Source organism: Thermobia domestica, chromosome 9 (genome assembly GCF_964235325.1).
Source record: "Thermobia domestica chromosome 9, izTheDome1.hap1.1, whole genome shotgun sequence".
Lineage (NCBI taxonomy): Eukaryota > Metazoa > Arthropoda > Insecta > Zygentoma > Lepismatidae > Thermobia > Thermobia domestica.
Window position 1 is genome coordinate 24,929,022 of NC_137462.1, and position 23,621 is coordinate 24,952,642.

The following is a 23,621-nucleotide window of genomic DNA, read 5'->3' on the forward strand; positions in this document are numbered from 1 at the left end:
GCATAACATTACACAAACTTACAATAGTCTGCCTAAAGATATAAAGGATATAAAAGCAATACCTTTATTTAAAAAATAAATCAAAAAACATTTTTGGAATAAATTTCTGAATAATCTAGTAGCCATAAAAATGATGAATGAAGACAGGGGATACTGACATATTATTACATAAAAAAAATAGCAAAAAGAAATACTTAGTCCCTTAAAGTGAGCTATTGCTCGTTGAGACAACATTTTACATCTTCTACTATCCACATGTTATACCTGTTAGTCATAGGGAACTTGGAGGACCAGTTTCCTTTATAATTTAGAAATATTAAGTGTGGTAAATCTGGAAGATCCATTTCCCTATTAATGACTTATATTAAGTGTTAGAAATTAGGATATTATCAAAATAAATTATAGGAAATTTGGATTTACAATTTCCGTATAGTATGGTATTTCTGTTACTCTTTGTTTTTTCCTTTTCTTTCTTTTCCTCTTATTTTTTTAAAGGACTTGTGTTAGTAAAAATATGTTTTAATCCTAATGGTATAATATATTGAGAACAAATGTAGATATTTTGTATAAATCTTCCAGCACTGGTCCATATTCTGTAGCATCTCTTTTGCATAATAAATAAATAATAAATTTATGTATTCAAAAAGAAACTTGCACCGGAGTTGTATCGATGGGTATGCTAAAGGTATGGGTAATCATAGGCGCTCGTAGCTTTAGAAAAACAAAGAAATTTTAAAGCTGTACATGTATCTGCTTTCCCACGTAATAGCCATTTCGATTGATCCATTTTTGTAGGTGCTGTGGCAGTTTTTGTATGGTCATGCCATTTAGCTAGCCACCATCGGTTTACGGAAGCGTTGCACCTCTTCTTTCACCTCCTCGTCGTTGCTGATGCGCGTTCTGGCCAAATATTCTGTATCCTTACACTACAACAAAGGCGAAATGTGATAGATCTGATCTTTCTTCGTAAAATAGTACAAAATTAGTTTAATTGTACAGATCTGATATCGACACTAAATTTTCATCTCCCGACACTTAAAACTCGTGTTGAAAACTCTGTCCTGTTCTATTGCAAAAAGGCAAGGACAAACGTATTATTGAAGTTACCAATCTGAAGAATATGCTCTTCTTATAACAAATTATGTATCGAACACAACGAAATTGATATATGTAATATGAACTATAATATGTTCAAGAAAATTATTGTAAGTTTATTTTGTAATGCACCATCACTATAATTGGGCTTTGCCTGTTGTGTTGTTGTTCACAAATAAACAAATACATATTCTTTCAACTTAGGAAACAGGTTGTAGTTACTGAGTGCTAAGTCCGGATTATAGGGTGGATAATGATGTTCCATCCAAACTGTTGCAGGTCTACCGCTTCTTTCTTCATCGTGAATTTGAGTATGAGCACCTGCAAACTCCCTACAAAACTTGCGTCTTTTTTGACATCCATGCACGACTCGCGATTCACTTCTGTCAATTGCCCATGACTTTCAAAGGGATTCACGCCTGTTTTCGTCGAGAAAGCGAATAACTGTGCGAACTTCGCAAGCGGAAGCTCCATTACAAACGGCTATCAAGCCCAGATTAAGCGTCCCCGTTCCAGTGAGGTTCACTCATGCTTGTTTAGGAGTATGAGAAACAACTAAACACAACAGCGTAGATAACAGCTACACGGACAGTTTCCCTCCGTACGTAGGGTTTTGGAGACCTTACTTTTCGGAGCACCTTCGTGGTCGGTGCGCTTCTTGTTATGGCTATGGCAGAATTGTAAGTACTTTAGTAATTTCTATCAAAGTACAATTTGCATGCATCGCATTTAAGAAACGATACCAAATCTTAAAAATATTAAAACAATTGTGCAATATTAATATTAGGATAACATCTATATATATAAAAGAGAACGTACAAAATTTTGTCCGCTCATCACGCTAATACGGCTGAACCAATTTCTTTCATTTTTGGGGGGTTATTAGGATTTGGACCCTAGATGGTTTTTATCATATCACTTTAATTTTTAATTACCAGTGTCTTGAGATAATTGACCATTCAAGTGTCCATAACGTACAAATCCTTTGTTATTAGTTCATCATAGGTAAAAATAAACGTATTTATATGCAACCCGCATGACCGTGTCACTCGGCGGGTTAACATAAATGACAGGCGATATACAGCGGAAAATAGCTTGAATCTTCTGTTTAAAATTTTTTAATTGATTTGCTTATTTTTACAGACACTTTTACAATATGCCAGCACCGGGATGACCGCAGCGAAGCGGGGCGGGTTAAGATAAATGACAGGCGATATAATGTTAAGATTTACTGCAATCTTCTATGGTTTTTATCATATCACTTGAAAGCGAAAAAGTAAAAATTATCTAAGTAACAAAGTTTATTGCGTTCCGGGGTGACCGCAGCGAAGCGGGGTGAACGCTGCTAGTTGTATATAACTTATAATCCGCATTGATTTCTTTTAAAGCAGTTACTCAAACGGGACAAATATATGTGAGCATTCATCACCGAAGCCTTTCGGTTTGTATTAACAAACCATCTGAGCGAAATTTATCTTCATAAAACAAAATCATCGCTGGAGCTAATTATTGACTGCTTCGCCGAACAAACAAATGAGAACACAATTCACATGACAAGACAACAAATCACAATGCCATGCAGAGACAGAAGAAGCAAAAAAATAAATCGAATTGCTGACGTCGTCAATCAGTGTTGACAACCCGAAGTTAAAATGCTGTTTCAATAATATATTTGCATTGTTGTGCGATTTAGTAATTGTGCTCTCAAGTGGCGAAATCGAGTCGTTGAAACAGAAAAAAATAGTAGGTTTAGTGTTTAAAATTTTGGCTCGATTCTCGAAAAGCTCTTCTCGTCTCGTCTTCAAATTTTCCTAATCTCGTTTTATAAAATTACGAGGTGTATTCAAAGAGTATCGAACTTTTGGTTGACAAAAATACATTTTATTGATTTGAAAAATCCCAAACACTAATCCCTTTTAAAGTAATCCCCTCGGTGATACACACACTTCTCTCAGCGCTCCCGCCATTGTTGGAAACACTTTGGCAACGCAGCTTTTTGAATGATGAGTAACCGTGCCGTCGCATTCCGCATGATGTCTTGTCTTGACTCAAATTGGATCCCTTTTAGTGGCATTTTCAGCTTGGGAAATAATCAAAAGTCATACCGGGCCATATCGAGTGAATAGGGAGACTGGTGATACGTAGGAATAAGGTTTGGCGATGAAAGCCTGAATCAAATTTGGCGGACACTCTCCCCATGCCCAAATTCTCGTTCAAAATTGAATACACCGATCCAATTGAATAGTTTGCGCTTAGGTACTGCCAATCTTTTGGCAAAATTTGATGCAATGTCACTGCTTAAGTTTTTATATTAAAAACTGAAATCCAACAACCGCTCACTACATATCTTCACTCGTTGGACGAATGTCAATGACTGACGCTTTCTCCGGACGGGAAAAAAAATTCACGACTGCGCATGAATGTTCCTCCCTCTACCTACACCTACACTGAAGAAAGTCTTCCGGCTTCATTGGTTTACGCGGGAAAAAATATGTTCGATACCTTTTGAACATGCCTCGTATATACAAAATGTATGCTTTGATTTGCTCTTAATTGCATCTAGAAGTTATCAGAATCTTTCGGCATCACGAGAGGTCCACGGAAGATGTGGTATAACGATATTTAAATTATATTTATTATTAGAGCATATTGTGTAATAAATTGTGTATCTTTAAACATTGATAAATTACCTTCATTGTGTTCATACAGTCACTTTATCAATTTACATGATAATTTTATACCATACATTATGTAACACTAAAACAGTGTTTGAGAACTAAGACTTGTGTGAACTTGCGTTTCTCACAAGGAACGGACATGAACGATGTATACAGAATAAGTATGAGGAGAAAGCGTGTATTGGTATACAAGTTTTTCCCTAATATCGTCTCGTCTCGTCTTCAAATTTTCCTAATCTCGTTTTATAAAATTACGAGGTGTATTCAAAGAGTATCGAACTTTTGGTTGACAAAAATACATTTTATTGATTTGATAACAAAACTTGGTAAAGCCATTTCTTATCCCTATGATATTTTTCGAGATACACTTGGATTGTGTGCTCTTACCCGGGGCTACCCTAGAGGGGTCCAAAGTTGATGGGAGGGATTTCTGTAGGGAATTTTCCCGACATTCTTCCAATTTTTCCTGTTCAAGTACGTTATGAATACATAATACACACCAATACAGACGCTCCCAATATATAAGTAGCACCTCTGGAAAGCTTGTTTCATGCTGAGGAGAATGAACTATAACCATCTCGGTCCCATCGTCCTCCATAGAGGACATAAAATATGACGAAATTATTATTTGTTTACAACTTTAAAATCAGACTGGCAACACTGAAAATTGTTTACAAGAGGAACGCTGAACTGACATGGATAAACCATGACTTTCCAATGCAACAGTGTTGATGCAATAGCTATTTCACTACGAGTTTACCATTTTCTTTATACTAACAGGGTTAATGGGCCCAAGGGACTTACTCCGTTGTCCATGGTAGCTAATTTTTTGTGCATGAACATATCTCTCTTATGTTTATCGTACGAACTGGGTTTGATTTGGATATCCGGATGACAGGTTCATGTCCGTTCGTTGTCAGATATATATGAAACTCCTGTTCTCGACTCATCTCAAATCTAGTCTCATGGGCAACACTATTATTTCTAGTCTCATGGGCAACACTATTATTTCTAGTCTCATGGGCAACACTATTATTTCTAGTCTCATGGGCAACACTATTATTTCTAGTCTCATGGGCAACACTATTATTTCTAGTCTCATGGGCAACACTATTATTTCTAGTCTCATGGGCAACACTATTATTTCTAGTCTCATGGGCAACACTATTATTTCTAGTCTCATGGGCAACACTATTATTTCTAGTCTCATGGGCAACACTATTATTTCTAGTCTCATGGGTAACACTATTATTTCTAGTCTCATGGGCAACACTATTATTTCTAGTCTCATGGGCAACACTATTATTTCTAGTCTCATGGGCAACACTATTATTTCTAGTCTCATGGGCAACACTATTATTTCTAGTCTCATGGGCAACACTATTATTTGGCGTTGACGAATTTGGAAGTTCAATAACGCTAAGTTACAAGAAGGCTTCTAACCTATGTGAAACCAATATATTACCCAATATACTACAGACTGATACACTACTTTCTGAAGGTGTTGTTTTATGTTATCCTCCCATGAAATTCTAAGTCAAACCAGAGATCTTTTACCCAAGGGTTTTCCAACCAGAAATCTGTATAGCGAGCGTGACTCTTCCATACGAGCGACGTATCTCGCCCATCTTTGGTCCAGTAACTCGTAACACTAGGTTGATGGGAGCGACATATCCGCTTTGACGTCAAATCGGAAACTCACTTCAGCAACACAGCAGAGATGGACTAAGGTCATGAAACTCAGTACACGTCCAGCAAATAGACTGGAGTACCCACGCACCCAGAAGGCAGTACATTGTTGGAAATGGATCGTATGAAAGTGCATCACGGATAACACACTATTCCAAGTAATTCTTTTTTACTGCTTAAACGAGGACATTCTGCACAGCAAGCCCCCCCCCCAAAAAAAAATGGATTTGAGCTAGGATTGGCGAATGAACGCACCAACCCATCCGGGAGTCCCAGGCATACCCGACGGGATTTGTTCATTCCCGGCCTGCCTACCACTATCGTTTAATGGGTAACGCCTTCCGCGGGAAAGTACAGCGAACACATTGAGATGCTCCCGCATCTCATCCCGGATACAATAGTACGTGTAAAGTCACCACTTGAGTTTGATGCCTGGTCTTTATCCTGGACAACTTCCTACCTTCTACTGGGATCGGAAACCCTTACCCAGTTACCGTTCGGTCCCCCTTCAGGTAGTAGACTGACATTCACCTCCGGTAGGATCGTCTAAGCAATAAGGACTTCCTCTACTCTTGAGATACAATGATTATTGACCTGAAAACATTAATCCATATTTTCTCTCTCCTTTACACCTTGGCAAAAAAAAGTAAACATGTGTTTGGGTACTTCATCGAAAGTCGCGCAGTGTTCGATCCAGTACACAGGTCTCGATCTAGCTCATTGGTCTCCATACAGCTACTCAACAAGTAACGTGAAGAGGTGTTGGGTTATTAGTTCCCGGCTTTTGGCACTCGTAAGAGGCTATTTATCAGGGGATCTGAAGCGAAAGATGAAGAAAAGACGACTGTTAGAGTCAGAGAGAGAAGAGTAAGATGAATAAAACCCAGAAGATGAGAATCGCCTTACGTCTAGATTCTAACACCTAGTAAAACTGTGGAGCCGAAAAATGATGGCAGAAACCCAGATGTTCTACTGTTGGTCATGAGGTCTGTTCAATACAAACTAAAGTTAGTTTAAATCCTGAATCTAGTTGAGGGTTAGTTGCATGATTCAGTGGTCCTGAAGCCCATTTCATAGGAGCTGTGAAACTGTGCTTTATTTAAAAGTGTACTGTCAACTTTTATATCTGCTCTGGTTTGATGAAAGCATTACTTTATGAGCAATCCTCGTATATACCACATAAACTGTTTTGAATTCTAACAGGCATACATCTCGAATTAACAACATTAAAGTAAGTGAGAAATTAAACTTGAATGCTTAGGGCTAGAGCCAGGGGCGGATCCAGGGGGGCATTCGGGGCAACCGCCCCCCCCAGAATAGGAAACTTTCTTATTTTATATATAAATAAACCCATCCATAAAAAGTTTGGAGCTCTTAAAAGTAGCTCTAAGAGCAGTATTACTACCGACCGCCCCCCCCCCAGAAGTCCGTCCTGGATCCGCCCCTGGCTAGAGCTAACAAAGTACAATGCAGTTAAGGTGTGTGAAATAAAATATTTTATCGTCGCGACTAATGAGGAAGAAATTAAAACTGAACGTGCACGCTGAAAATAAATAATAATATAGTGTTAGTTAGCTGGCAACACTAACCCGGCTGTCATTCTGCATCTCACAACCAGTTGACAATCGATTTCTATGATCATCACGTGACATTTCGTCGTCTGTGGACATGCTTCTGTTGTAAAGTTATCGCCTTGCCTTCAGACTACAAGGTTCTTCCATCTGCGCATTTAATTACATCCCTTGTACAGAACTTCTTTTGCAACATCGCCAAAGACTACGATAGAAATAGGTCACAAACGGAAAAAGAGAAGATAGACTCCAGTTAAGAAATCTGGCAACGAACCAAGGATTAAAAAGTAGGAAACAAAGCAAGAAAAAATTAAAAGCCTCAAACAGCCACATAGAGAAAGACGTCTTTCTGTTGGCAGAGACTAAATTTACGCTAATATTAAAAGAGCTGGTTGTGCAAAATGTGATCTTGAAGAGTCTAGCTGACCGCGTCTTTGAACAATAACAGGAGACGCTTCTTTCAACCGTGTTGAAGAAAGAGACGCTACATTGTATTAAAGAACCGCAGTGGCGCCGGCGAACCACTAATTGTCTGGTAAATATTGGATATAATAAACATTTCTTTCCCAATAATTGATTATTCTGAAATACCAGAAATGACCATAGCTTCAAAGCCTTACAATATAATTATAATTAAGAAGAGTAATATGAACAAATATATACATATGAGCACTTGAAAATCCAAAATAGTGATATGTACCGTCAGGAGTGCCCATCCCTCCCCCTCTAAGGGCTTAGGTGCAAATCCCAGATTGACTATTCTTCCCTCAAATTTACCATTCTTTATTCCTAAATTTACCATTATATCCTTCAAATGCACGTTTCCCCCAAAATTTACCATTACACAGAAATAATCACAATTTCAGGATTATATACGCACTTCTAACCACGATAAATCAGTATATTAACACGCACTGCAATCAGAACCTCTATACGTCATGCCATCGAATCAAACAATCGTTAGATGCATTTCTGAGATTATATGCCACATTGCTTGAATTTGAGTCCACAAGACATCGACTGTCTACTGTAAGGACAGTATGATATGTCAGGCGACCATGCAGGTCAGGAAAGTAGCGATACTCGCCGTTACCCAAAGAAAGCTTCCACATTCTAAAATACATGTGGCCGGACACGGTCCTACTGAAGTATGGCCTCCAGAGTTGCCTGAAGGAACGGTATAACTCTACGGCCTATATGCCCTAATTGGGTAGAAGCAGCTGAGAACACATATTGTACTCAGGCCCGTGATTAGGTATTTTACGCTCCTGAGCCCCTCCCCCTTATTTATTCGTATTTAGCATAGACCTAAACAATATAGCCGAGTCCGCTTACATTGAACCACCAGCAACAGGGTGGGGAGTACAGAACCAAATGCACTGATAATAGTAACAGCTAGTAAGCATGAGGCTCAGCTTCCTCTAGCTTCAACAGCGTTATCACGAGAAAACTCAGTGGTACTGCGACACTAACATTCTTTTCAGTATAGGTTTCTCTTGCACAGACTATTTCTCAGCATACTATATTTCAAACTCGGTTATTTTAATGTGCTGTCCCTGGAAATCTGTCAGTATGGGCTCGGGAACCTATGGCCGTGCGTAAATACAGACTTGGTTGTATCCATCACACCTGTCGTTCGATAACGAAAGCTCCTACCCGGCAGCGTTTAATACGTATGCAGCCATCCTGTACGACAGGTTGAAGTAGGACTTCTCCGAGTACAGGAGCGTACGCTAATCATATAGCTACGAGTGAGTTGGAGTTACGAACGGAAAAGAAACGCGAGTTCAAAGGAATTAATTCAAATTGGTAAATTGTGTTTAAACCTGAGGAAAACACCATAGGTAAATTTAGATAAATTATATTTAGATAAATCTTGACTGCGAAGGAGATAAGTCGATTGCAGCTACCCAAATTTGAAAACTGCTGTGATGAATTAATTCATGTATAAAGTTAGTAACTGCAGCAGTTAATTTTTAATTCGTTATAGTTTGCTTTTAAAGATAAAAGATATTCTAACATTTCACTTACCTTATAATAAATACTGAAACTGGGTAGTCCGGTCGTGACTGATGAAACACTGGGATGTAGGCTCTGGACCGAGGATACAAGGGTGCCTGAGGTACCAACATTGTTAAGAGTTCATCCGGACGAATATCTCGATAAGCAGCTCGGGCCGGCACAAGGGGGACATTTGCTAACGGTGTAATAGGCTGGATTTGAATTCTCGCTGCTGGCGTAGGTGTACAACTATCACCACGAGGTTCGAAGACGGAATATGCAACCTGAACAATGTTTCGGGGAGTTTTTACCGGTTTCCTGGATCCTGGTGCCGGTATACTAGGCCACCAGGTTGCCGGAAGTGTCAACTGTGCCAAACATTTTCCATCTTCTTCATCCGGACTGCACGCTGCAGATAATGCCCGGTCGCTTAATGCCGCATACAGCGAAATGCACACCTGTTGGCGTCGGTGTTTACTGGTAGAGTCTCTGTACAGACCAAGACTTTGCCCCGTATGAAAGAGAACCCGCAAAACAGGGCTATCTCGTGGGATCTCCGTAGTCACTACATGGGCACTTATATCCAGATTATGGGTATAGAGGTCAAGGTCAAGCACTGACGTCACTAATGACGTAACATTGTTAGTAATTCCACTAACAGTAATACCGTCTCCGTTAGTTCCTCCAGTACTAAGGACATTGGTGGTCATAGAAGGTATCGTTTCCACAGGGTCCGGTACAATGTACCTCGCTGGAACAGTCTGTTTGGTTGAGAAAGGCCCATACGTGGCTCTTACTGATATTGGCTGGGAGGTTTGAAACACGGTAAAGCGATCGACGCTAAGAACTGACTCGTCAGTTGACGATGACCCCACCAGCGAGGAATCATCCTCGTCGGTATCATCGTCGTCGTACTGGTGGTCGGAGTCAGCGGATGTGTCGTGACGAGAATGTTTAAGAAAAAATCCGCCGTCCTTGTTTTCAAAGTGAACCTCCACAGAACCAGCCACACCTGCAAAGAAAAGAAATTGGAACATTACTAAATGTTTTAACTAATATTTACACTTACAAAATAATAATTAATACACATAGATCTTTAATTATGAGATATAATTTTTATAGAAACATACACAACATTTAAGCAGGGAAACTGGACATTGTTGTTACACGTATTGTCACAAGTAAAAGGACATATTAACCATAGTTGTCCAAATTAAGTGCAGTTGGTAACACATCCCGCTATAAATAAATGAACAAAAAGGCCAAGGAAAATATACATTATTAACGAGAAAATTAAAAAGAAGAATAAGAGTGCACCATAGTTGCATCTTTTCTCCGCTGAGGGCACTAGGAATAGCCATAGCGCAACTGGAGTCCGATAAAACAGAATGCACTTCTATCCTGACTATCAAGATCACCAGATTTAACACTCTGTGATCTCTTCCTCTGGGATTACTTCAAAGATCTGGTCTGCAAACTCCAATAGTAGCACTGCTGACTTCCTCATTAAAGCACAACCAAATAAAAAAAATCAAGTTGGTACCATTGACAATACACAGTTATCAACAAAATGTTTAGCAGGAACTAGACTGCAGAATTGAGGTCTGATACATCTGCAGGGAGGAAATATCAGAAATCTGTAATGCTCAACATACTTGATGAAATTTTGCATCCAATAATATATTTCATTCTACCGTGTCTTCTTGGTCGTTTTCTAATTATTGGACACTGAAATACTGAAGGAAGTTTAGGTATAAAAAGCCTTCTCTCAACATGAAAGAAACTGAACTCAGGGTGGTCAATTCATAATGGAAAATAATATCCAAAGTGAAGTGCGTATTTTAGTTTGCAAACTACAAATGGATGGAATAGGGACATGAGTTAAATACAGAAAAAGTAATACTCCAACTTTTAATGCTCCTCTAAGCCCTACATTTTAAAGGCACTTGGAAAATTGACAACATATAGAAGGGGATTTCTTGATAGCGATTAAATAATGAGGCTTAGAGCATTTGTGAGCTTGATGGCGATTGCATAACGTACACCTCGTGACTATATCTTACATTTCTTTAAATTTTATATATGGATTAATTAAATAGTATTCCTTTCAAAATATGAAAAAGAAAAGAACATATTACAATTAGGTATGGGTGGGTAGTTTAAACTTGAAAAAGTAAAGCAGGTAAACTGCTTCCTACGTAAATATATCAATATTTCAATGTTCTCATAAACCTCTAATTGAATAGGTCTCACTCAAATAAAATACTGCAGTCCTCTGACAAGCTAGTACGTTTTCTTAAGAAAATTTCCCTTGAGTGACATCAAATTTTCCCTTTTCTTATCAAATTCTCCCTAGTTTGTTAAGTGTTCAATTCCTATGGTAGAAGTTATGTGATAAGAGTAATTTAACTATATTAAAGGAAGTACCAACCACTTTGTTTTGTTCATTTGCTTTTTGCTCTTACTTTTTCCTTACTTTTTTGCAGAGAAAAAGAACATACAAACATTCAGCCAACAGCAATGGGTGCAAATTATGCTACATTGAACACACACCACACACACACACACACACAGACACTATTCCGATTTTATTGGTTTATTTCTGAAGATCAAAGAAAAATTTAAGCATTTTGGTTGGTCAATCAGTCAGGGCGAGAATTTTCATGGATTTTCACGTTTTATCGAAAAAATCCCTTTTCCCTTTTGGCTAAATTTACCTACGAAATTTCCCTACTAGATTAGGGAAATTTTCCTCAAACTACAAACACTGGCTAGTAGTCATAGGATGCACTAAGGTAGCAGAGACGAAGGCATGAAACAGTTTTGCAACATAAGGAAATGACAATTGATTCCGAGGTGATGCTTTTCAGTTCGGTGGTAGAAAGCAACCCTGAGCGCTTGAAATTACCGGTGCTATATGTAGTCGCATTCCTATTAAATGCCTTCTCATCGGAGGACCACACTTTATTAATTTATTGCTAACGATAAGTTGAAATATGCATCTCTTGTTTGGTAGCTCTAAAAAATTTAAAAATAATGCGATATATTTCATATGTAAAGACGGATTTTCATGCAAGTGTCTGTTGCGTGCTTTGCTTGTGGTGTGTTTGAATAACCAATTGAGAAATTGTTTAAGTACGGCTCTAGGTGCAACACAACTTTCTCTTGGCTAATAGAAATCGCAATCAACAAACGCAATGGGCGCTTGCATGAAAAACTGCCCTAAGTGTTTCTTGGATTATTTTGTTCTAAAATAAGATAAATTATTGTATTAAAGATAACGATAATGTGTATTATATGCATACATTGTAATTATAATCTTTGCGAAGCAGAAGGAGAAGATATAGTCATTCCGCCTTCACTGATTTAATTCGGTTAACAGTTAAAAATTGCAATTCTTCAGAGGGAGTCGAACTCCCAATGAGTTTCTGCTCACGATCGGTCAGTCTAATACATCAGACCTGATTACTCTTAAGAGACTTGGGTCTTTTAAGATATTTGGCTACACTAGCGGGGAGAGTCTTATACTGAGGGAGAATCATGTTTTGGCTAGGACTTGGACTCAGTACAATTTTGATAAAGGTAATCTAATATAAACATAACGAAAACTTAAGGCTATTTCAGCCATACAAGTACTCTTGATATATTCTGTAATATAAAAGAATTATATTGTAGCTGTTACTCCATCTAATTAAGTTTCTCTTTGAGTTTATCTTCACAAAAATTTCCTATAAATATTTAAAAGTATGAAAATCTTAATCTACGAAACTTAAATTTGGTTTACCGTAGCCCTCAACTTTTAGTTATTTTGTAGTATTGTGTGTTTTTTCAGTTTCCGGGTAGACTATGTTCTTTTAGTGTTTATATTATTATTATTATTATTATTATTATTATTATTATTATTATTATTATTATTATTATTATTATTATTATTATTATTATTATTATTATTATTATTATTGATGAATGGAGGACAAGAGTAGAAATACGCTATATTTTTAGACTGGTCGAGCGTATACCTATTGAAAATACTAGCAGTACATCACTGGTTATTATAATACTACAAATTATGTAGTAAAATATTTTTCTCTATAAGATTTTCCTATTTAACCTTTGTAATTTTGCTCCATTACAAGATTAAACGAAGCTGTCGTAGTCACTAGAAAGAAAATTTATAATTTTACTTAGTAGAAATTTCCAATACTACAATTCAGCTAATGCCCATAATAATGTCGTTACATTGGCGTTTTCGTTTTTCTTTTTTCTTTTTTTTTTTTTCAACGAAATTACTGAAGTTCGTTACTGAATTCTCCATGTCTGTGTATGTGTGCGCGTGTATTTGCTTGAGAATTTTTCAATTTTCAGTCCTCCATTCGATGGAGCATCAAAAACTATCTGAAAGAAGTGATGGAATTTTTCGTGTCACTCTTACCGTTCCAGAGATATTGGCCAAAAAAAAGTTCCGATTTCGGGAGATTTAATTGCGATTTTACGATCTCGGGAATCGTAAGTCATAGAGAGATCATATTGGTGTTGATCAATATCTAAGAAGATGATGAATATTTTGGTATCAAATAGTAATCGGTGGCCACTGGCTAATTGGGCACCGTTTCCCAGATATTGGCCAAAAAAGTTCGGACTTCGGGAGATTTAAATAACCATATCTCGGGAACCATCATAAGTCATAGAGAAATGATAATTTGCGAATTTTTCAATTTTGAGCATGTGTCTTTGTAAAACAACATACCGTGGTACGTTTTAAGAGATCTCTTAAACAAAACATGTGGAAAATATTTAGTACTCAAGGCAATTATAAATGGGTAGATATATATTACAAGAATTGTTTAATGAGTATAACAATAAAATACATAGAACTATTGATATAAAGCCTGTAGAAGTTAATAAGAAAAATTAATTATTTTTAAGTTCGTTCTGGTAATGCTCTTGGAGCATTCTCAACTGGTTTGCTTTTATTTGTTTTGTGTTTCAATATTTAACACGTTCTAGAATTGCGTATGCAGTTGGAATTTCGCAATAGCTTACTAAAAATAAGCGAGAACGAAAAACAAGAAACCGTTTTAAATCACTTCTCCAATGTGTTAGCAGCTGCTATCGGGAAACCAAAATCATAACCTCAACGTTGAAATTATATGAGATAGAACATATGTTCACATCGATATATAATTATACGCGCACATATAATTTGTGGAAATGCTTAGTGTGTTCACCGTAAACCTCAAATTAATATCTAATAACAGATATCCCACAGAGAATTCACCTTCATATTCTTGTGTAAGTGTTTCTGTCACTGTATTACAATAAACTGATTTGATTGGATTCCTACCAGCGAGAAGCAAAATAAAATACGTGCTATAAATAGCATTTCTTTCGTCACATTTTAAAATAGCAATGCAATATAAATATATTTTATCTTTTAGACTAAAACTGTGAAAACTTAGATAGAAAAAAAATTAAAAAGTACGGGTGACTGCAATTCACTTTTTCGCTCCAATTCCTTAAAATTAAATTAGGTTATGCTGCAGTTACGAGTGAAACATTGTCTTGTGAATCTGTTTTAGCTGTTTGTGAAAGTTGCAAACGAATTTATTATATGATGCGTTTCTGAAAAACTTTGCCCGAAGAAAACCTACCCTCCAAAAGTAAACTATCCTTGTGGATTTTTTCATAAATATTGTAGAGTTATTAATTAAATGTTTATTTATGCAACACGAATAAAATCGCCTGGGTCTTTATATAAGTAAACTACACCTTGAGAATCTTTTTTCATAAGCAATGATGACTTATCTTGTATTAAAGTGTTATTATTCTTTAAACGTCCAAGGACGCAACCGCTGCGTCAAGGCTTTAAACCTTAATAGCTCAGCCCCTAATTAAGCTAAAAAGATGATGTTGGTATCACTGTGTTCCTGAAGAATAAAGTTTGCCGCCAACATGAACTTTATGTATGTACGGGGTATCATGGCGAAGAGGGGTGGGTAAAATTCATATTTTTTGCAACAGGTTTTTCTGGGGGGCATTCCACCCTTGGGGTACAGTCTTAAAAATCGACATGAAAAAGCAATGACATAGTCCACTACACGCTAATACCCTGCAAAAATACCTGTTGCTTATAAGTGGGGAGCAGGGGAGAGGGAAAGTTGGCCAATTTTTTGAGTCTCATTATTTTAACATAAATTACATTTATTTTCTGGACAGTTCCATATAAAACAACATATCTTTTTACTGAGTTGGTCTAGAAACATAATTCTTATTTCTGTATTCCCTACGGACAATAATAATAATAATAATAATAATAATAATAATAATAATAATAATAATAATAATAATAATAATAATAATAATAATAATAAAAATGGTCTGCATATAATGTGGTACTGTAGTTACCTCATTAGAATCAGTGTTCTATAAGCTTTCCAATGAGGTAACCCTGTATCATCACCCTGTGATAATAGGATAGGAGGTCACCAAGACCCTCAATATGAAAAATCTACGATTTCGTTCAAATCCCTGCCTGGTGTATAACGTTAATAGTGGAATAAACCTTTATTTATGGAATATGAATACAATAAAATGCCTGTCACTCTTGAAAAATCATTCCAAAGAACTCGTCCTCAAGAGTAAACTACCCCTCTTTAGAGATTTTTTTTTTAGGACAGACACTTTATCAGCGAAGAGGGCAAACAAAGGAAGCACAGCTATCAAACATTATTAACGCAAATATATTCCAGATTGTAAATCGATTGATTTAAAGCGATTGACGTCATTCATCCAAGAGAAAATGAGGCAGTACTTATAAACATAATATCTGAAACAAATTGCCAATAAGAAAAACTGTCATCAAAATTCGTCGTTTGTATCACAATCGTCTCTACTTTTCATTTACAAAAGAAAAAAAGAAGAGTCTCTAAATTTCGAAAGAAAACAAATGAAAGAAAAACCGAAAATGTTTTCAGACAACAAACAGATAAATCTTGGAACAAAACTGGAACGAAAGGAGAAGAATAGAAAATCAAATAAATAACGGTAGAAAAATGGAGAGATCAATCAACGAGGGCAGAATAAACAAAGGAACAAAAGCAGAATCTAAAAAGCTAAAAGGAACAAGAAAGAAAACAAAACAATCCCGATCGATAAACAAATAAGTAGAACAGAGAAAAGAAAAATAGACAGAGCGAAATGAGAAATCAAGAAGATTATGATTTCTGTTCTTTTGGATTAAAAAAAAAAAAAAAAAAGGCCAGGCGGCTAAAACGAGGAGAGACACAAATGACTTTCATTCTTTGAAGACTTGCGTAAATAGATCATTTCAGGGGTGTTTGGGGTAAGTCGAAATTTACGTAAATCAACTTTCAGTAAATTTTGCAGACGCAGCGTATCACAGTGTGTTTCGTACAGTTTATGACAAGTGCAGCATTGCCAGAGGAGTTGCGGCGTTATAAATTTAACCCCTTCCACTACGATTTATTTTCTGAATTCTGATAATTGAAGTATAAGTTATAAAAGTGTATTATAGAAGGTTTATTTTTATATAACTTTCTAAACATCAATATAGTAACCCTACGTGATGCTACAATAGTTTAAATTTTATGACAAGTGTAGCTCGTCATTGTGCGACTTGACACCGAGAGGCAATGACGAGCTAGACTCGTCATTTCAGTGCAAGGCGTTAATAGGGGATAGGAGAACTATAGAAAGAAATGCAGGGGCCTTATTAAACACTTGCAAGGACACAAAGTAGGTTTAGAAGTAAATGCAGAGAAAACTAAGTACATGAAAGTTCGTGGGGATTATAATGCTGCAAATTCTGGACGCAAGGGCGCCCATGTTGTGATTTCCAAGGGGGAGTAGGGAAATTAGCTACATTTCAAATATAGTTTCAAATTTTCCTGTAACTATTCTAAAAACTCTATTGGGTTTCCGATATTCCGAAGTACAATTTCTTCTAGGGGAAAGCAAGCGCTCCACGTTGCCCCCCTTGATGGGAGCCCTTGTCTGGACGTGTCAAATATCAAATATTTTCGATAAAGTGAATACTTTTAAATATCCAGGATCAATATTAACAGACCAAAACCATATCAACTAAGAAATTTAATGTCGGTTAAAAACAGCAAATTCGTGTTACTATTCAAAATCTTTTGTCGTCACGAATTCCGTCGAGGAATTTGAAGCTTAAAATATATAAAACAATAATCATGCCTGTTGTTCTGGCGAAACATGATCGCTTACTCTGAGGGAAGAACGTACACTGAAAGTATTTGAGAACAAGATTCTAAGACGAATATTCGGATCCAAGAGGAACGAGAATGGGGAATGGCGAAGATTTCATAACGAGGTATTACATATTTTATACTGTTTACCAAACATTGTTAGGGTCATCAAGTCTAGGAAGCTCAGGTGGACAGGTCATGAAGCCAGAAAAGAAGGAAGTAGGAACGCTTTCAAAGTTTTAACTGGAAGTCCAATCGGAAAACGACCACAGGAAGACCTAGGCGCAGATGGGAGGACAATATTAAGATGGATCTTGCAGAAATAGGAATACAAAGTAGAAACTGGGTCCACTTTCTAAGGATAGAAATCGGTGGAGAGCTTTTGTGAACGCGGCATTGAACTTCCGGACTCCATAGGCCATATAGCCAGTTAGCAACACTGCCAGACTATCACGTATTATTGCCCACGAGACACGATTTGGAGCCTTCTTGTTTCGTAAAACTGTCTGAAAGTGCAGTCTTGTCTCGAAAATGACATCTATTTCTATTGGAAGACCTCAGTCTCACTTTGTAACCTATCTCGACACGAAAATACAGTATCGTATCGTCTCGTTTCGTGGGGAACGCTATTAGCACGTAGTTCATGCCTCATTCACTAGATGGCTCTCAAAACAGAATTTAGAAATTTGATACTAACTACTTCAGACCTTAAGCACCGTTCGAAATTTTTCATATATGGAAAACAATAGCGGATCCACGGAGATAACTACTCTTTTCTCTCAAAGGCTACTTTTTTCTATACTCAGCTATTTAGTATCACATTACAATTATTATAACATATGATACACAGTGTATAAAAGCAACCAAGAAAATTACAATAAACAATGCATAAGACACATTATATTATCTTGAAAATTTATTATATTTAAGTATATACACACATACAATATTGCATTAATTTATTGTGTTTTGACGTAAGACTCTCCTATTCAAGCCTACACTCGTCGTCCAGTAGGTGATCCGCCCCTTTGAAATGACCATCCTGGGTCCGCCCCTTTGAAATGACCATCCTGGGTCCGCCAGTAATAGAAATTTTCTTACATGAGTCTGAATTTACATATATATCGAATTTACAGAAATCAGTGACTGACAATATTATTGTAAGTGTATTTAGCTGATTTTAAAGCTATGAATCACTACATGATTTTATCTTCATGTAATCAACGTCACAAACTTACTTTTACGTGCAATTCTTCAATATCGTAAAATGAAATAAAATACATACACACAAAACAGGAGGGGCGCACCCACTTGGAAGGCCCATCAGATCCGGGCCCCTCTCCTCTAAAATTTCATAGCTCGATATACGTTTGTACATTCTGTTAATAAAACTACATTTGTTTAACAGGAAATGGTTAATATAGCCTAAAGATTTTTATTTCTTATAAAAACAACCTAGTTTTATAGGTTTTTTAATGAAAAAATAGATGGTAATGTTTAACAATTACTAATTGTCTTTTCGGATTCAGAATAAAACTGATTTAACGCTACATACAGCTAGTGTCTTGCATAGGGCCGGATTACGTACCTCAGAGACCCTAAGAACTAAAGAGATTTTGGTGCCCCCATACATGGGGGCACACCCACATGAGAGATCTACTGTGTTGAACCCCTTTCCCCCAAAACTTGGTAAGTCGACATACATTTGTACAGTCACGAATATTAATAAATGGAGGCTGAAGCCATTATTTCTTATGGCTCCTACCTCCTTTTATTAATGTTCGTGACTGTACACTTGTTAATAACACTACAATCGTTTAGCACACAAATGATTGATAAAGCTTAAAGATTTTGAGCTTACACTTCATTAGTACTTTTTATTATTATTATAAAAATAATCTAGTTCTATCGTTCTTTTCTGAGAATATAGGTGGCAGTACTAGTTACTTAAAGTTTTTTTGGTGGGGGAGGGGCGTAGAATAACAATGGTTCAATACCACATATACGTAGGGTCTTGTAGTATACCCGCCAAACTTTGGACCCTTCCCAACAGAAAATTCTGACACAAACTGTACTTCTCATGTCAGCTACACACTTAAACATGCTTATATGTCAGTTGAGGCCCGTGGTATCAAAAGCCGCCAAATTTTTTTTTAAACCAAAATTGAGTTATATATCTCTCGTCATATGTTTGATCTAAAGGAATTCCATAGAAACAGAATTTTGTTTAAAAGCTTAATATTTCATACTAAAAAACTAGTTAAAATATGGGATTTTGTACGCGTGTACAGTATATGGAAGGAGCTTCACTGTACGTTTTGCGAGATTACTCGAAACTAAGTGAAATAAATATGGCGGATTTTTATACTATGCCCCTTATTTAATTTAGATAGGTCACACTAGAACTCCTTCATTCTCGATATCGCTTGTAAGCCACTTGGCTTGTCCCAAAATGTAGTGTACCATTTTCTTTTTATGCTAAGAATGCGCTCGTACCAGTACTTGGAAACGCGCTGTTTCCATCAATAATAATAATAATAATAATAATAATAATAATAATAATAATAATAATAATAATAATAATAATAATAATAATAATAATAATAATAATAATAATAATCCTGCATTCTGTTAAAATGAGAATAGCTTTTGTTTTCTTAAACTAGTAGAACCCTATGCAGATTCGTTTTCAGCGTCTTTCTAAATACGGAAGTTAACATCATGCATTAGTCAAGCTCTTAATACCATGCTAAAAACGACTCTGCATACAGCCCGTAGAGTTAAAACCCTTACTTACGTCATTTATGATGATGATAATAATAATTTTCTTTGTGGAAACGAAATCCCTCTTTTGACTGCAATGTCTTTTTTAAAAAGTGTATCAAAAATTACAAGAAACGAGAATTCTAAGAAAAAATTTACATTTGGAAGACAAAAAAGACTTTTCCTTTTAGGTAATAAGTACAATGAAGAAAGAACGGAAACTGCGAAACAAAATGGCACATTAAAATTTAACCGCTTCCCAGACTAAAAAGGAACATTTAAGAATGAATAAACTCTCGCAAAAGCATAAAAGAAACGAACTATACAAAAATCGAGCGGCTCTCATAAAAGAGACATCTGTATTTCAAAAAAGAGGGCAGAATTGCCTGTTCTTTTTGATGTTAACAGAAAGTTATTCTGCACCCTATTTTTGTTACTTTCGCCTTTTTTCAAGTAATGTCTCCAGTTAATGATCTGTGTCAAATAAAAATTTTTGCGACGACTAAAAGTGACTGAGTGATTTATTGAGTTCAAGTCTTGATGATACATTTTTACGCACGCTTAGTATTTTTTTTTTTTTCGTTTTTAACTTCTTATCAAGCAAGAACAGCCTTTTTTTTAAACTTGCTTTTTAGAGGTTCAAAGATGAGAAAATGATTTGGTTCTTTGTATGAGCGGTGTCTTCGCGTTCAACTTGACGCGTATTCATGCGTACAATCAAAGAAGGAAAGAACGAATATGACGAGAGACGGAGAACTTAGTGCTACGTTTTCCGCTTTTCTTATCAATTTTCACCCTTTTGTTAGCTCTTTGTTATGTTGTACGAGATAGATTTAAGAGAAGTAACCACTGCGAAATTAAAATACCGCTAATTTTACAGTAATTGTGTGATATGTTCAATAGATAAAAGATAATTGAAATGTGGAACAAGAGCGCGCTAGACAATATTACTTTGCATGAGGTACCGTTATCACGAGTCACCTAGTAGCTTTCCGTTTGCAGCCATGCAGAAACGCGAAAATAAATGCCGATTTTCTAAATGGCTGGAAATCAAAAGCAGATAAGTGAGTCGTGATAGCGGTATCTCATGTAAAATAATATTGTCTAGGGAGCTCTAGTTCCACATTTGGATTATCCTTTTATCTATTTGCAGATATCACATAATTACTGTAAAATTAGCGGTATTTTAATTTCGCCGTGATGGAGCCTCTTAAGGAGGGGGGAGGGAAGAACAAGGAAGCTAAGAGAAAATTTATCGTAAGGTAATCGATTACGAAGAATAGTGGTTAATTAATCCATGCCCAGAATTCTTTATCACGACCAGGACTTAAATCCGGTACAATCTGTCGGGTGCACAGATCACAGGACCCGGTTCTCCCCCAAAACTTCGTAACTCGACATACATTTGTACACTTTCTTAACAAAGTGCCTGACTTACAAACAATAATACAAAATTTACTATTTTTCTTTTGCTTGTTTTTCATAAGTGAAAGGAGATAAATCAAATGCAACTTACCACAATCATAGATAATCTTATTCTACAACAGAAAATATGAACCTGAAAAATATTCAGTGTTGTCATCCATAAAAATGACAGTGTTGCCAGAATAACAACTCCCCGAAATCTAAGTTTCGGCAGCGACTAGACAAACGAACTTAACTGCATTTCATTACGTATCATGTTGTCTTGGTATCCAGTGAACTAGTTTTTAAATAACATTATTATTTAATTTTAATGACTGTATGTTAAAACTATTTTGTTTATTACAAACTAAATACAACTATTATTTGAAAAGTAGTTCACAGAATACCTATAAAACACGATACGTAATCAAATACAGTTGAGTTCGTTCCTCTAATCGCTGCTTTAACTTAGATTTTGGGGGAAATGTTATTCTTGCAACACTGTAATATCTATGGATGGCAACATTGAATATTCTTCTGGTATAACATTATCTATGATTGTGGTAAGCTGCATTTCATTATCTCCTTTCACTTATGAAAAATAAGCGAAAGAAAAATGGCAAATTTTCTATTATTTTTAGTAAGTCAGGCTCTTAAGCAGAGAAATTATGCATTTAGCATAAAAAAAAATAATATAATTCGAGTCGAGACACACTTTTCAAAATTCGAGACTGCTCGTAAAAATCTCGACTCGACTCCAATGTCTCAAAAATCTTTCTATAATTTTAATATTATTTTGAAGAAAGTATTCACTCAGAAACAGCCTTGAAACCAACCCAACATTTATTACTTTGGAAAGGTACAGAACGCATAAACTTAATAATTAATCTTTTGAGATCAAGATGATTTAATTTTCAGCTCAATCCAGTTAATTAGTGAAATGATGGCCGTGTGTAGAATGGGGAAGGCGCGCGATCTATCTGAGTTTGACCGAGGGCAGGTTGTAATGGCCTGAATAGTCGGTACGAGAATTTCGAAAACTGCAGGACTTGTCGGGTATTCGAGGAGTGCTGTGGTGAGTGTCTTCAACAAGTGGCGAAAGCAAGGGAAAACGACGTCCAAACGTCGAGATGATGGACGCCTCCCCCCCCCCACCGCATTACAGATATCGGACGTCGTAGGCTGGGCAGACTGGTAAAACAGGACAGGCAGTGAACTATGGCGGAACTAACATCAGACTTTAATGCTGGGCAAAGTACAAGTGTGTCTGAACACACAGTGCACCGAACACTCCTAATGTGAAGATATCAGACCGACAAGGGGCGACTGCACACTAACGATGGGCCTCCACAGCCGACGACTTATCCATGTGCGAATGTTAACACCACGACATAGCCAACTACGACTGAAATGAACACGTGACCATCGCCACTGGACCTTGGCGCAGCGGCAGAGCATTGCATTATCTGATTAATCTCGATTCCTTCTTCATCATTAAGATGGGAGGGTGCGAATCGTGTTCCAAGGGAACAGCTCCTTGACACCTGTACTGCGGGAGGAGACAAGCTGGCGGCGGCTTAATTATGCTCTGAGGAACATTCACGTAGCATCCATGTGACTAGAGGAGCTCGAGCAAGGCACCATGTCGGCTGAGGCAGGAGGCATACGTAGTCGGCTTGCAGACTACGTACACCCCTTCAGGACGACTATGTTTCCCAACTGTAATGGCATTTTTCGACAAGATAATGTACCATGTCACAAGGCAGGAGTGTGATGCAGTGGTTCGAGGAACACAAGGGCGAGTTCCAAGTGATGTGCTGGCTCCTCAACTCGCCGGATCTGAACCCAATCGAATACATCTGGGATGTGATTCAACGTGACGTCAGAGCGCATCGCCCCCTCCCGAATTTACGGGAATTATAGAAGTAGGTGAATGAACGAAGGAGCACGAACCTTTCGTCTTCAAAGTGCAATAACTTTAGCAAATATATCACCACTTCCTCAAAATGCTGTGTATCAAATAAATACAAAAGTATTTATTTAAAAGCGTATTCACTGTTATCAAACAGATCATAAATAACTAGTAGCTCATCATGTCAGATACTGAGAATTTATATTAGTTTTTGCTGAAAGCACAGCTTTGCGCGGTATATTTAACATTTGTATAAAGTGATGAACAATTCATTATATTT

General features: G+C 36.8%; 1 protein-coding gene across 1 annotated transcript in view; it reads right to left on the bottom strand.

Annotated features, from left to right (window-relative positions):
* dtn (transmembrane protein 132C dtn) overlaps window positions 1-23,621 on the bottom strand; it is a 691,446-nt gene that overhangs the window by 303,096 nt on the left and 364,729 nt on the right. The window contains exon 2 of the mRNA XM_081770771.1: window positions 9,065-10,046. Coding sequence (XP_081626897.1) covers window positions 9,065-10,046 — 982 coding nt within the window. The remainder of the gene's footprint in view (window positions 1-9,064; window positions 10,047-23,621) is intronic.